The sequence below is a fragment of the Mustela nivalis genome, assembly GCF_964662115.1.
Source record: "Mustela nivalis genome assembly, chromosome: 5".
Taxonomy (NCBI): domain Eukaryota; kingdom Metazoa; phylum Chordata; class Mammalia; order Carnivora; family Mustelidae; genus Mustela; species Mustela nivalis.
Window position 1 is genome coordinate 113,758,719 of NC_139024.1, and position 15,417 is coordinate 113,774,135.

A 15,417-nucleotide genomic window follows, 5' to 3' on the forward strand; every position below is an offset into this window, starting at 1 on the left:
GGAAGAGGGGGAAGCAGACTCCTCACTGAGCAGGGAGCCCAATGTGGGGCTCGATTCCAGGATCCCAAGATCATGACCTGAGCCAAAGGCAGACGCTTAACCGGCTGAACCACCCAGGCGCCCCTGGATTGTTTTTGGTAGCCAGTCTACAGTGTTCATTCTAAGGTTACATAGAAGGTGTCCAAAAATCAAAAGTGAACAATGACAATGAAAAGCAAGGAGAAGCCAAGAAGTTAACGGAACAAAGTAGATGTATTAAGTTGATGTGACAATTAACCTTTGGTTTGTATATAGTGTTGGTGAGGTCTAAGAATCTGACACAGTGTTAAAACAATTTCATATGCACATGGTTTATTTTTTTTAAAGATTTTACTTATTTATTTGACAGAGAGAGATCACAAGTAGGCAGAGAGGCAGGCAGAAAAAGAGGGAGAAGCAAGCTCCCTACTGAGCAGAGAGCCCGATGTGAGGCTTGATCCCAGGACCCCAGGATCATGACCCAAGCTAAAAGCAGAGGCTTAACCCACTGAACCACCCAGGCACCCCTCTTATGCACATAGTTTAAAGGCTCAAATAACTCTACAAGACTTAGTAGAAAAACAAAAAAACCAGCAGTCCCCTTCCCCTACAACTGTCTATTTCCAGAGGAAGTAACTTTTTTTTTTTTAAAGATTTTATTTATTTATTTGACAGACAGAGATCACAAGTAGGCAGAGAAGCAGGCAGAGAGGGGGGGAAGGAAGCAGGATCCCTGCCAAGCAGAGATCTCGATGCGGGGCTCGATCCCAAGACTCTGGGATCATGACCTGAGCCGAAGGTAGAGGCTTTAAACCACTGAGCCACCCAGGCACCCAGGAAGTAACTTTTAAACCGAGAATTTTCTTTCTTTGCATTTCTTGCTCGAGTCTCATCTTTCCATTGGCTCTCCGTCTCTTCAGTGAAGACTTTTGTAAGTATCTTCCTTAGGCTGTGGTAATTGGGGACACAAATTTTGGTCATAATCTTCATTTCCTCTGTGATAATATTTTTCTGATGAATTTTATTAGCTAGTTTTCTGTTTTAGCTTTTTCTTTTAAACTGATTTTTTTTGTTTCCTTGTATAAATATTGTTTTGGTACAAAATTTTTTTTAAAGATTTTATTTATCTATTTGTCAGAGAGAGAGAGAGAGAAATAGCAAGCACAAAGCAGGGGAAGCGGCAGGCAGGCGGAGAAACAGGTTCTCTGCTGAGTAGGAGCCCAGTGTGGAACCCTGGGATCATGACCTGAGTAGAAAGCAGATGCTTAACAGACTGAGCCTCCCAGGCATTCTCCCAAAATATTTTCATTATGATAAATTTCAAACATACACAGGAGTAGAGAGAAGACTATAATGAATCCCTATGTACCCATCATCCAGCTGCAACAGTCATCAGCTCAAACCATATAAGTCCATCTTTGCCCCACCTGCTTGGCCCTTCCTGTATTATCATTTTTCATAGAAAAACACACATAACATAAAATTAACCATTTTAATCATTTCTAAGTGCAAAGTTCTTTGTCATTAAGTACATTCACACTGTTGTGCAACCAAGCACCACCATCCAACTCCAAAACCTTTCATCTTCCCACACTGAATCCCCTACTCATTAAACAATAACTCTCCATTCCTCCCTCTCCTCAGCCCTTGGCAATCACCAGTGGAGTGTATTTTCTATCTCTATAAGCCTGACTGCTCTAGGTACTTCATATAAATGGAATCATGTGCCATTTATCCTTTCATGACTTATTTCCCTGAGTTAGCATGATGTTTTCAAGGTCCCAACATGTAGCGTGAATTTCCTTCTTTTTTAAGGCCGCATTCTATATCATTGTAAGGATACACCACATTTTATTTTCCTTCCATTCGTCAGTGGACACTTGGCTTGCTTTCACCTTTTGGCTATTGTGAAAAATTCTTCTGTGAACAGGGGTGTAGAAGTTTTCTGTTTGAATCCCTGCTTTCAACTCTTTTGGGCATATACTCAGAAAGAGATTGTTAGATCATATGATAATTCTGTGTTTATTTTATTATTTTTTAGGAACTGCCATACTGTGTTCCACAGTGGCTGCACCATTTAATGTTCCTACCATCAATGCACAAAGATTTCAACAGAGGTTTCTACACCCCTCTCTAATACTTGTTATTTTATGCTTTGTTTTGTTTTTGTTTTTATAATTGCCATCCTAATGGGTCTGAATTGGTTCCTGTATGATTTTTGAAGCAAATCAGACCCAGATGTAGTATTTCATCCACAAATATTTCAGTCCGTCTTTCCATGAGATGAAGACCCTTTCAGAAAATAGAACTCCAATGTAAACGATTAGTAAAAATTCTTTCTTTCTTTTTTTTTAAAGTTTTTTTTTTCTTTTAAAGATTTTATTTATTTATTTGACAGAGAGAGATGACAAGCAGGCAGAGAGGCAGGCACAGAGAGAGGAGGAAGCAGGCTCCCTGCTGAGCAGAGAGTCCGATGCAGGGCTTGATTCCAGGACCATGAGATCATGACCTGAGCTGAAGGCAGCAGCCTAACCCACTGAGCCACCCAGGCACCCCAAAATTCTTTATTTTTAAAAAAGACTTATTTATTAACTCGAGAAAGAGAGGCAAGGGAGGGGAGGGAGAGGAAGAGAGAGAGAATTTAAAGGAGGCTCCATGCCCAGCGCAGAGCCCAACTCAGGAATCGATCTCCTGACCCTGGGATCATGACCCGAGTGAAGGCAGATGCTTAACCAACTGAGCCACCTAGGCTCCCTGCTTTAATTGTCTTTCCTGTTCCTTTAAATGCATAGTTTCTTTCCATTCTTTTATTTTCCTTGCAATTTATTTGTTGAAGAAATTACATTGTTTTGTAATTCCTGTGGTCTGGATTTTGTTAATACATCTGTGTGGTGCTTAATATGTTCCTTATATTTCTTTGCAAATTGGTAGTTGAATCTAGAAGCTTGATCTGATTCATGTTCAGTTTTTTTTGACAAGACCACTTCTTAGGTGCTAGGGGTTCTTCTACTGGGAGACACAGTATCTGGATGTCTCCTTTTGTGATGCTAGCAGTCATTTATGATGAGTGTTTAGGTCTGCATGATCCATTGTGGTGGCTATTAGTCACAGGTCACTATTGACATTTAAACTGATTCAAATTAAATCAAATTAAAAATTCAGTTTCTCAGTTGCACTAACCACATGTCAACAACGCTCATAGTCTCTTTTTGCTCGTGGCTTTAGGGCAGATATAAAGTGTTTCTATCATCACAGAAAGTTCTCCTGGGCAGCACTGGTCTAGATCTGTTGATTCATTAAGGGCTGTGGTATGGTGTCATTCTAATTTAACATTCATTTTTACATTTATTAGCTGGAAAACTTCAATGAGGATTAATTTCTTCATATCTACTCTTTGGTCACCCAGTGATACAGTTCATACAGGAAAAGCAGAATGAAGCTTAGTTCTTTCCCTTTAATGAGTTTGATTTCCTAAGTTATAAATCAATAAGCCATTCCTACATTGACATGACTAGGTAATTAATGTTTACTGCAGAGCCAACTGATGAGTTATGGCTATACTTCCTTTTTTATTCAGCATTCTTTCCCCCTGAGCATCTGATTCCCCTTCTCTTTTATTGCACTGCTTTACATTATTATAGTCTTCATCCTCTCCCCCCACCACCCAGTTTTCCATCATGTTTATCCACTCTATTAAATCCCTTTTTTCCCCTTGAGAGCTTATTCTTGGAATTCTTCCTGTTGAAACTTCTTTCTTCATTGCTCTCTGAGGTTATATATATATTTTCCTGATTCTTACATCTTTTGTCGTAGCTCTTTTTCATTAGTTTGCTAAGTATGTCCTCCTAAAGTGACTTCCTGAAAAGAATTTGTGGAAGGCAAAGTTCCTGAGCCATTCCATTTCTGAAAATATTTTTATTCTATGTTCACTCTTGTTTGATAGTTTGCTTGGATGTAGAGCTCTAATTTTAAATTTTGGACTATCATACAGAAAGTTCAGGATAAGTCTCATTATTATTATTCTAAGGAATATTATTATTCCTTGTTAATTTCCATATCATTTCTTGTTATCCAGTGGACAGGGAATTTCTCCTTCTGTTCTTGGGTTAAAAAGGATTCTCAGGGGATATTCTGGTGTTCTGTGCAGGAGTCTATCAAAATATTTCTCAAATAGATGAAGAATGTAAGTTGACACTAATTTCATATATAATATCTCTGAAAAGTTACAGATTTGTGTAAAAATCAAATAATAAACTCTAGGATGTGGTATATGCTCTAAATCAAAAACTGATGTTTTTCTCAAAGGAAGCTTCACTGGTCTGAGAATAAAAGAGTGGAATAAGAGTGGTTCCTCTATTTTCTCTAGTGATCCACTACTGAAATTTTTGCTTACCGGTAATTCAAGAGCAGCACTGAACTCTGCTGATGCAGAGGTCTTGGTTTCCAAGACAGCAATGCTTCCAGGAGGACACACGTCAATGTTTCCATTCAACTGGCAGTTGAGATTGCCACCCGGCCACTTGGAGCTCCTCATGCCAGAGGATCAATAGCCAAAGAAGAGGTTACTCTATTGGCAGGAGTGAGTGAATGATCCTGATTGTCAAGGAGTTGCCACTTCACAGCAAAAATAAGAAGTATTTCTGGAATGCAGAAGATATACTAGGACATCTCTTAGTTCTTTCCCCAGGTTCTATGATTAAAGTCAATGGAAAACAATAATACAATACAGGGAGTACTGCTAATGGCCCATATCCTTCAAAATGAAGGTCTGGGTCACCTCACCATACAAAGAACCATGCAAAGAACTGAGGGCAGAGAAATAGGTAGTGGAAGAAGGTAGTTATAAATACTGTCTACCTCCATGTGACTGGTAGCAGAAACGAGGACTGTACTGGTTATTTGCATTTCCTTCTTGTTTTGATATAAATACATTTGTGTACATTATTAACCAATATATTTTTCTCTCTGTCATTCTTCTACCATATGTGTTAATAGTAGTTAACCTTATACCTGGTATTGAAGTTATAGGATCTCAAAAGGAGAATGTGATTCAGCTAGAAGAGGCATGAACAAAGTCCAAAGACAGAGGAATTTTGTAGCCCCTTTTGGAGAGAGGGTTAGGTTGTGTTTGGTTATATGAGGGAAAGTTGCATCATGCTAGGTGAAAGCATGATTTGTCTATTTTTTTCATTTTTTAAGTTAAATATGGTTTAAAAGGGTATATACAATGTCAATTTGATGAGGCACAAGTTTTGGTTGTTTTGTACTATGGCAGCATATCTAAGATGGAGCTAAATGTCTCAGAATTTCCCTCTCTGTATGGTTCTGAGTTGGTGTTGGCCGCAAGACACATTTTGTGTGAACTTGGAGGAGAGCAGTGAAGCAGAAGCTGTATTGCTTACTCTCTGAAGGTCAGTACAAGATGCCAGACAGGTGAGCCACTGGCCCTCATTGTTATTGATCTGCTAGCTCACTTTGTGGGTGTGGGGTGGCAATGAGGCCTGTGCTCCTCCAGTTCTTAGAAGATTTCCTCTCCTTGAGCTTTTCTGAATTCCGGGCGAGGTCCATATGCAGCTCCTGGTGAAAGATGCCAGCTTCTCTTGCAGATTACCCAAGACATCAGAGTTGGAGGTGGTAAGAGAGAGAGGGGTTCCAGTTCTTCCTCCTGTTTCCTTTTTTTTGTCCACATTTAGCTGACCTTGGGAGACTTCAGGTTCTACACTAGATGCAGAGGCCATGGCTGGGTAGGATCAGTCTCTTACTGGTTCTGCTTTCTCATTGAACCACACCCTAAAGACAGGTCAGGAGGGAATGGGAACTGTGGAGTTCTTATGCCAAAGGCCATTCAGTTTTCATGGGAGGAACACACATAATTTTTTTAGTTTTAAAATTCATGAATTTTATGTAAAAGAGTTTCCAAGATGCTAACTTAAAGACCTATTAATAAAATAGTACCGTTTCATTGTTTTCTTCATAAATGAAAAAGATATTTATATTCATTATAGAAACCTTGGCAGATACAGGTAATCACCAGGATAGAGACAACATTTTGGTGAGCATCCTTCAACTCTTTCTTCAATGCATATCTCTATAATGTATATGTATACATAAATATACTTTATTTTTATAAAAAGGGAATCATATTTAGGGGTTCTTGGGTGACTCAGATGGTTAAGCCTCTGCCTTCGGCTCTTGTTATGACCCAGGGTCCAGGGATCGAGCCCCATGTAGGGCTCCCCGCTCAGTGTGGAGTCTGTTTCTCCTTCTCCCTCTGCTCATGCTCTCTCTCTGTATCTCTCTGTCTCAAATGAATGAAAAAAAAAATTAAAAAAAAAAGGAAACATTTAAATTCTGCTTTAGAAAACAGATTCTCTACACTCCCAACAGCATATCATGAATATTTATTTCTAAATAATTAATCTCCAATTCAAGAACATAATTTTTAATTACTTCACAGTATTCTATTGCATGGATATACCATAATTTATTTAACCCAATCTCTTATTGTCAATCTCAGACTATTTTCAATTTTTCTTTTTTTTTTAATGGTTCTTTTCTTTTCTTTTCTCCTCTTCTTCTTTCTCCTCCTCCTCCTCCTCCTCCTCTTCTTCTTTTTAAAGATTTTATTTATTTATTTGTCAGAGAGAAAGAAAGCACAAGCAGGAGGAGCAGCACGCAGAGGGTGAAGTAAGCTCCCAGCCAAGCAAGGGGTCTGATGTGGAACTTGATCCCAGAATACTGGGATCATGACCCCAGCCAAAGGCAGACACTTAACCGACTGAGCCACCCAGGTGTCCCATATTTTCAATTTTTCTTTTTTTTAAAAATAAATATTTTATTTATTATTTGACAGAGAGAGAGATCACAGGTAGGCAGAGAGGCTGGCAGAGAGAGAGAGAGAGAGGGAAGCAGGCTCCCTGCTGAGCAGAGAGCCCGACGTGGGACTCGATCCCAGGACCCCGAGACCATGACCTGAGCCGAAGGCAGCGGCTCAACCCACTGAGCCACCCAGGTGCCCCCCCCCCATATTTTCAATTTTTCTTAATTAAGAAAAGACTCAGGGGCACTTGGCTGGCTCAGTTGGTAGAGCATCCAACTCTCTTTTTTTTTTTTTTTAAGATTTTATTTATTTATTTGACAGACAGAGAAATCACAAGCAGGCAGAGAGGCAGGCAGAGAGAGAGGAGGAAGCAGGCTCCCTGCTGAGCAGAGAGCCCGATGTGGGGCTGGATCCCAGGACCCCGAGACCATGACCTGAGCCGAAGGCAGCGGCTCAACCCACTGAGCCACCCAGGTGCCCTCCCCCCCCATATTTTCAATTTTTCTTAATTAAGAAAAGACTCAGGGGCACTTGGCTGGCTCAGTTGGTAGAGCATCCAACTCTCTTTTTTTTTTTTTTAAAGATTTTATTTATTTATTTGACAGACAGAGAAATCACAAGCAGGCAGAGAGGCAGGCAGAGAGAGAGGAGGAAGCAGGCTCCCTGCTGAGCAGAGAGCCCGATGTGGGGCTGGATCCCAGGACCCCGAGACCATGACCTGAGCCGAAGGCAGCGGCTCAACCCACTGAGCCACCCAGGTGCCCCCCCCCCCATATTTTCAATTTTTCTTAATTAAGAAAAGACTCAGGGGCACTTGGCTGGCTCAGTTGGTAGAGCATCCAACTCTCTTTTTTTTTTTTTTTTTAAAGATTTTATTTATTTATTTGACAGACAGAGAAATCACAAGCAGGCAGAGAGGCAGGCACAGAGAGAGGAGGAAGCAGGCTCCCTGCTGAGCAGAGAGCCCGATGTGGGGCTCGATCCCAGGACCCTGAGATCATGACCTGAGCCTAAGGCAGAGGGTTAACCCACTGAGCCACCCAGGCGCCCCGGGCATCCAACTCTTAATCTCAGGGTTGTGAGTTTGAGCCTCATGTTGGGTATGGAGATCACTTAAGGAAATAAAAAAAATTTAAAGAACCCTTTGAGATGAACATTTTTACTAATCCTTTTAACACATTTTTATTGAGTACTGTATAGCAGGCATGTAGTAGCTTCATCTCTATGCAAATCTACTCGGCTAAATTTCTATATGGTTAAGTTTTTCAGCAAGTGTGTATTGTGAGAAGGAAGAAATAAACAGAGAGATACATCCAATTTAAGATCTGCACAGATTTAATTTTATAAAATAACTAGGTCATTCTAAACTGTTCTATAGGTCTTCTTGGAATGCAACATTCAGAGTCCCTCTTACGTTTGCTTGCCTCTAGAATAAACCTAAAGTTATTGCTGTGTCTCTGTGAAGCTTGAAAAGAATTTTCTGCATGATCTCAACTTCCCTTTTAAATCATAGTACCCCCAAATTGCCTGCACTTGAAGACCTTCTGTGACCCCCTGTATACTGAAGTAAAGTACAATCTTAGCCCCTAACCCCAAAATAGTGTTTGCATTCCAACGTGATTATCGTACATGTTAGAGTTTGAGAAGCACTGGTTTAGACCTCCAGGCTTGGTTTACACTTGACCCTGTTCCTCCGCTTGAACAACAGAGGTAAGGAGACTGTATCAGCAGTGACAGCCGTGTCAGGGATAGGATCTGTACCCAAGGATCCACTCAGACACTTTTCACTATCCTCAAACTCTGCCTGCACAGGAAGCCAGGCACTAAAGATAGGCTGCCTGAAAGAGCCATAAGGACATAAGGAACCTCTGCAAGCCATTCAGCAGGGTGAAAAAGGGTGGAACAGGAAAGGGAGGAAAGCAAGTTCCTGGATTCCAAAAACCACAGTTTGTCTAGGTGCTACTTTCTCCCGTATTTAGCACATAGCTTTGTCATGTGACATCCCTTCGCTGACCTCCTTTCCTTGTGCATTTTGCCCCACACGAAAAAGTCACCATCTAAAATTTTTCTCCACGAATTAGAAACTTTAGGTTGTCAAGGACTGAATGTGCCTGTTCTCCAACAGTTTCTGGCAGTTCTCTGCTTTTATGGTGTAGTCATGGTGAAACCTGAGTCATCTGAAGATGGTGCCAGTGCCAAAGAACTGGAGAAGGAGCTGTTGACAAGCCAGGGTGGTGAGGAGCTGGGGAAGATCCGTAACTGCTGCACTGCGGCTCCGTCCCGCTGGGACAGGAGAGCCACCCCTGTCCTAATTGTTTTTCTACAAATTGCTCCCAGCTTTACAGACTTAATGAATACCGTCCGGAGGAAACGTGTTTAGAGACAGCCCAAATTATAAAGCATCACCCTAGATAATTGTTCTTCGCAGTTCCAAGTAGCAACACCTAACTGTTGAGTGTGCCAGAATTCCTTTCTTGCTTTTTTTTTTCCTCAACTGAGAAACCACAACATTTTCCTGGAGAGGCAAACGAAATACCTTAATCTGCGTTTTAAGTAAAAACAGTTTTTCTCCTGTCTTTTCATATACATTAAACGACTCGCCAGAAAATACCTTGGTTTGGCCTCTGTGTGTGTGCATATGTGTGTGTTTGCCATTTCTCTAAAATTATGACTCACAGTCTGGGGGACAATGATTGATTTTTTCCCCACTTCACATAGCTGCTCTGAATTTCTCCTCACAAGGATGGGCCTGTTTATTCACTCCGGGCATCGCTGGTAGAACGCTAGTGTAAACAGCCCGGCAACCCGGTGGGCTGGGGAAGTGGGCGGCGCGTGTTCTCCGCGGGGAGCAGGGATGCCGGGGCCGGGCCGGGCTCCCCCGCATTTAGAGACCGCTCTCTGACCCCCCCCCCCCCCCCACCGGGATTTTCGATGCCGGCAGGAGCCGCGAGAAGCGCCATTGTGAGGCCGGTGGGAGGGGTGGAGCCACCCAGCCCTGTCTCAATTTAGACTTCTCACTCCGCTTTTAGGCGCGCCCATTTCAGATTGCTAAACTCCAGAGTCAGGGGAAAAAAAAGCGGGGAGGAGGTGGAAAGCCACACCCCGCGGCGCCCGCGAATTTCCCCAGGAGCCGACGGTGGCCCAGGCAGACGCGGCCGAGATGCGGGGCTGGGGGCTCCTGACCGCCGCCCACCTCGTGTGCGTGTGGACCTCGGTGCTGGCCGCGGCCCCCGGGTAGGAGCGCGGGCGCGGGCGCGGGTGCGGGCGCGGGCGGCCCGGCGGGCGGAGGGGGCGGCGGCTGTGCGGCCGCGGCCGCGGGTGGGAAGCGGCCCCGGGGCGGCACAGCGCAGCGGGGCACCGGCCGGGAGGGTAGACCGGCTGTCGCTGCAGCTGGGTTCTCCGCGGGACAGTGACTTTCTCCACCCGTGCAAGTTGTTGCAGTGTCTTCTGGCCGTAGCGACTTTCTAGGGAGTCGTGTTAGTTCTAGTACACGTTGCCTCTGCCTTTCCCTCAACATTCCCCCCACCTCCCCCGCAAAGATCGTGCCTTTTTTTTCCCCAAGGCTTGTGATGTGTTTTTCCTCTCCGAGGTCTCTCAGCGGCGGCGTTGGCAAGGTGTGGCTGAGGCGAAGTGGTTCCGCTGCAGACACCGTAGGAAGATAGCTAATCAGACACCCACATTAATGGAAAGTGCCCCATCCTACGGTTTTTTTTTGAAGCTGAGCCTTTTTTAACCCTCGGCTTGTGCAGAGAAAGTGCTGTTTTTGCTGACTTTTATGCACTGCTACACCTGGACGTTTTACCACTGGTCGTTTAATTTCTGATGGTATATTTCAATCAGTGGTATTTGTTAGATGATGTTTTCTGGGGCAGATGCCCATGGATGAAGGTTTGAATAAAAACCGCAAAATCCTCTGTGTGTGCGTGTGTGTGTGTGTGTGTGTGTGTGTTTAAGCCAAGAAAAAAAATCATGCTGGGATGAGGTTGTCTGTAAAGGAGAAGTTTAGAAGCTTGTACGTTGCCAATAACTTCTGCCTGCCTCAGCGTAAGCCATCCACACAGGCTCATCCTGCGCTGTCTGTGGTTTATAAAATGGAAATAATAACACATGGTCTCCTCTAGTGGTGCAGGAATTACTGTATTAAGATTGACTTATGGGAATTCTTGCTTCAGAAGGGTTTCAGTGCAGTTGCTAAATGGAGCAGTGGGGCCATGTTGGAATAATTGGAACAATTGCAGTTGGCGCAGTATGAAGTCTATTTCACTATCTGTGGAATTTGAGCATCGGAAAAGAATGGAGATGTAAAGATAAGAAACTGTGTTTTTCTCTTCTTGGGAACTCTTTAGGCCTAGGTTTCTGGTGACGGCCCCAGGGATTGTCAGGCCTGGAGGAAATGTAACCATTGGGGTTGATCTTCTGGAACACAGTCCCCCCCAGGTCACTGTGAAGGCAGAGTTGGTCAAGATGGCAGCCAACCTCACGGTCTCTGTCCTGGAAGCAGAAGGAGTTTTTGCAAAAGGTAAGATAAACAGCATGAAGTCTTACCCTTCTGTAGTAGTAACTGCGGTATATTAATAGAGCCATGGGTTAGGTAGGGTAACAGAGAAACCCCAGAGTCGCAGTGTTTCATGTAGTACGCTTTTAATTTTTGCTCATGGAAAGTCCAAAATGGTGGTCCCGGATACTTTCCCAACTGGAGATGCACAGACCCAGGTTCCTTCCACTTTGTGGCTCCCTCATCATCAACATGTGGCTTCCAAGTTTGCAGGGGAGGAGCATGGAATTCTCATGTGGGAGGTTTTTATAGGATAGGCCTAGAGGAGGCTCATATCACTTCTGGTCCTCTTCTGATGGCCACATTTAGCTGCAAAGGGGACTGGGAAATGTAGGCCAGTGACAGCCCAGAGGGGGAAATGGGTAAGGTCAACAGGCTGAGGCAAAATCATATTTATATATAGTTTACATAAACCATATGTAACCATGTTTTTTTTATATTTATTGAGTGCTAAGGATTTTATTAAGTAGGCTTGTGGAAAGGAAAAGAGCTACACAGTGTTAAAAGTTCAGTATTATGGAATATTTCTTAATTTTTAAAGTACAGGAAAAAAATGATGTAAATGTGGAAGTCATTGTAAAAGAACCCACATCTCTTAAATTTGGATTCAAATCTGGTTTAGGATTAAATTGGGTCAATGAATATCTTCTTTTTTAATATGGAGGGAAAAAATAATTTTGGGGGTAAATACTTAAGCCTTTTTCCATTAAAATAAACTTTTATTGTATTTTTTTCTCTAATTGAAAGAGTAGTATATACTCGGTGATTACATCCTTGGAAGTAAAGGAAATAAACCAAAATCACCCATAATCCTACTTCCTAACTATAAACACAGTTAACTAGAAGCATGTTTAGATGTTTCATCAGAGGGCAGAGATTGTGGCATAAATGCCTACAGTGTTAAGAGTTATCTTAAAAAATTAATGTAAGAGCACATAATGAAAGGTGGAAGAGATTCCCCAATAGTTCATATTCTAAATGTTTATCCTCTACTAACATAAATTAACACCATCATGAAAAAAGTTAAAATCAAATTTTATCTGTATCTGTGGTTTTTTTTTTGTTGTTGTTTGTTTGTTTTTTGTTTTTTTGTTTTTTTTCTTCCCACTGGAGGTCGACTGACTAGGAGAGTAAAGTTTGGGATGGAAGTTAAGAAGAGTTCATGCGTATGTGAGCCAAGCCTCTTTGTCTTTCCTAGGAGTTATGTCAGGAAAGTTAGAGGCCTTGTTTCCCTGAAGAGGAAATGTAGCTTAGTGCTTAAAACCTGAGATTGTCCTAGCACCGGTTGTATGATCGTGTGCAGTTAGCTGACTGTTCTGAGCCTCAGTTTCCTCACCTGTAAAGTGAGGATAACGAAACTTACATTCCAGAGCAGGTATAAAGTGAACGTTAGTATTCTAGCCTATGTGGAATTCAACACCTGCTGTTAGTATTTTCCATAATCATACTGAAAAAGAACATGCAGGATGTATTATTTCCTTTTATATGAGAATAGACTTCTGTTTTTGGTATTGAACTATTATTTCTGAAAATGAATGAATGAATCCTGGTTTTACAATGATGGCTAAAGAAAATACTGAAATACTAAGTTCGAGCGGACATTACTTAATGTAGTTGCACAGTCATTATTTATCCACTAAGAGTTGTCATTTTGGCTCTACTAGTGCAGTAGTTTTACTGCGTTGCAGAGGTCCAGAATAACATGGCGGATTTTGATAAATATTTGGGCTTTGCTCCGATGTTTGTATACTCTTATTTTAGAATTTCTACTGCATTATCTTTCTGTAATCTCCTTTATCAGTCTCTTCTTTTTTCTGCAAATAGTACCAACACTGTTGAGGGAGATGGGGAGGACTCTGGCTCATTTTAAAACTTTTTTCTTAGATTTATCTTTTGAGAAGAGAGTTGGTCCCATGTCTCTAGGAAGTCTAAAATGCTCAAGACTGGGTCAGACGACACTATCCTGAGGGCAGCATGAATCTTTGAAAAAGAGAGAGAGAAAATGTGTTTCTTCTAGAGGCTGTTTTCTGACTCTGCTGACATAGAGTTTCATTGAAAATACCATTTCTGGGAGCACTCTCTCCCTTGCAAAGGAGAATGTTACTCCGTTATCAGAGGCTGTGAGTCATTGTTCTCAAAGCAGATGCTTCCTGTAATGTTAGGACTCAAGGACCAAGACACTTTTTTTTTTTTTTAAATCTAACTTCTCCAGTGGCAGCAATATGTAGACAAATGAGCATTTTAAATCAATGGGTCTTCTAAATCCAGAGATCCTCCTAGGATCCGTTTTTTTTTTCCTCCTTTGCCACATAAACACAAACAAATAAATACATTTTAGGTCTGATTATGTCATTACTTTTTTATGAGGGCCTCCAAGAAAAGGTTGCTTCTAATAAAGATTCATCATCCAGTAGAGCTGGGTAAAGAGAGGTATTATTTCTAAGCGGCTGTTTCTAACAGTCTGTTTTAGAAATTCCTGGGGGCAGAGCAGTGTTTCACCATAACCAGAATGCATTGGTAGCTTAGTTTGTGTCAGAAATGGTAATAGCTAAAGGAGTCATATTGCAGAATATACTTTAAAAAAGGAATGGGTGAAATTGGTGAAGGGGATTAAGAGTGCACTTATCTTTATGAGCACAGAGTAATATATGAAATTGTTGAGCCATTATATTGTACACCTGAAACTAGTATAACACTGTGTGTTAATTACACTGGAATTAAAATAAAAAATGAAAAGAGATAAATGAATTAAAAAAAGAAAGAAGACAGAAAAGTTTGGCTTGTCCTCAAGGAAGAGTTCATTTATTTATTTGAAAGAAAGAAGGAAGATTTTATTTACATTTCCATCCGTGAGGCCAGCAGCATTGATTACATTATAGTTTATTACTTTTTATTATTTATTTATTTATTTACTTATTTGTGTATTTTAAATTTTTAATTTTTAAATTGACTTATAATGTATTATTTGCCCCAGGGGAGTTTATTCATTTTTAAATACGTTTCTCCACTTATTGGGGATCAATTATGAGTTTTCTTGGGTGAACGGCAGCCCTTTAGAAAAGTGTTTCTACTAGACTTTGTGGCAATCTGTCAAGGTATATTAATGCCTCTTCAGTGGAGAGATTCAGACACAGAAGTGTGCTTGCCATTATCACCACCAATATCTTCACCCTCATCGCCACCATCATCACCAGCACCTTTATACTGAACAGAGCTAGGTTCAGAGTCTTCTGTCACATAAAATAGTTAAGTGGACCTAATTAACAAAACATGGTAAAAGTTCAGCAGGTAGAAATTACTAGAGGAAAGATGATGGAGTCACTTTTGAAATCAAATCAGATTTGAAGTCAAATCAGACTGCATGTTGGGTGGAGAGTGAGTCTGTTCCTTTATGTCTTTCCTTCTTGGTGTTTATCTTTTCCATTAGTGAGAGGTTGCTCTGGAGTTCCACGCCAGATCAAGAAAAAAAGTTGAAGAACGTTTGAATTCATGGGTCATAAATGGGAACTATCTTCTCATCTGTGAAGCCATATGGAATGATTGAATTATTTTTAACGTCCTTGAAATTGTTATTTCTGCCTTATGCCCTCCTCTTTCTACAATCTGAAATGTTCTTGTGTAAACTTTCAGTGTTTCTCTTGAGTGAGAATATGAACTCACCCTTTCCCCTCATTAATGAATTCATTGTCGGTGGTTCACGTAAACCTGATTTAAGAAAAAACCCTCAACAAAATGTCAGCGGAGGCTGTCAGGTGCTCTGCAGGGCATCTTGTGGTTGAGTGCCTGCTGGTTGGGATGCATTGTTTAATTATTTATTGGGCCAGGCCTACTTCCATCTTCCCACTGATGCATTGGCATGAGGCATACTCTATGAGGGAGTGTGTCTATGTCCTTTAGTAATTGCTTTTTCTTTTGCTCTAAAATCTTGGAGAGTCAAAAAGTTTAACTTTTTAAGAGTTAAAAATTCTTCTTTGTCCTTTATTGTCTTTCTTTCCCACATTGACAAGGGGGTATTTTATTTTCC

The 15,417-nt window shown here is 41.4% G+C and overlaps 1 protein-coding gene across 2 annotated transcripts in view; it reads left to right on the forward strand.

Annotated features, from left to right (window-relative positions):
- Positions 1-9,563: 9,563 nt before the first annotated feature.
- Positions 9,564-15,417, forward strand: part of CD109 (CD109 molecule) — a 128,889-nt gene continuing 123,035 nt past the window's right edge. For both annotated transcript variants that reach the window (XM_082729753.1, XM_082729754.1), the window contains exons 1-2: positions 9,564-10,072; positions 11,185-11,357. In XM_082729753.1, the coding sequence (XP_082585879.1) occupies positions 9,999-10,072; positions 11,185-11,357 (247 nt within the window). In that variant the 5' untranslated portion in view covers positions 9,564-9,998. The remainder of the gene's footprint in view (positions 10,073-11,184; positions 11,358-15,417) is intronic.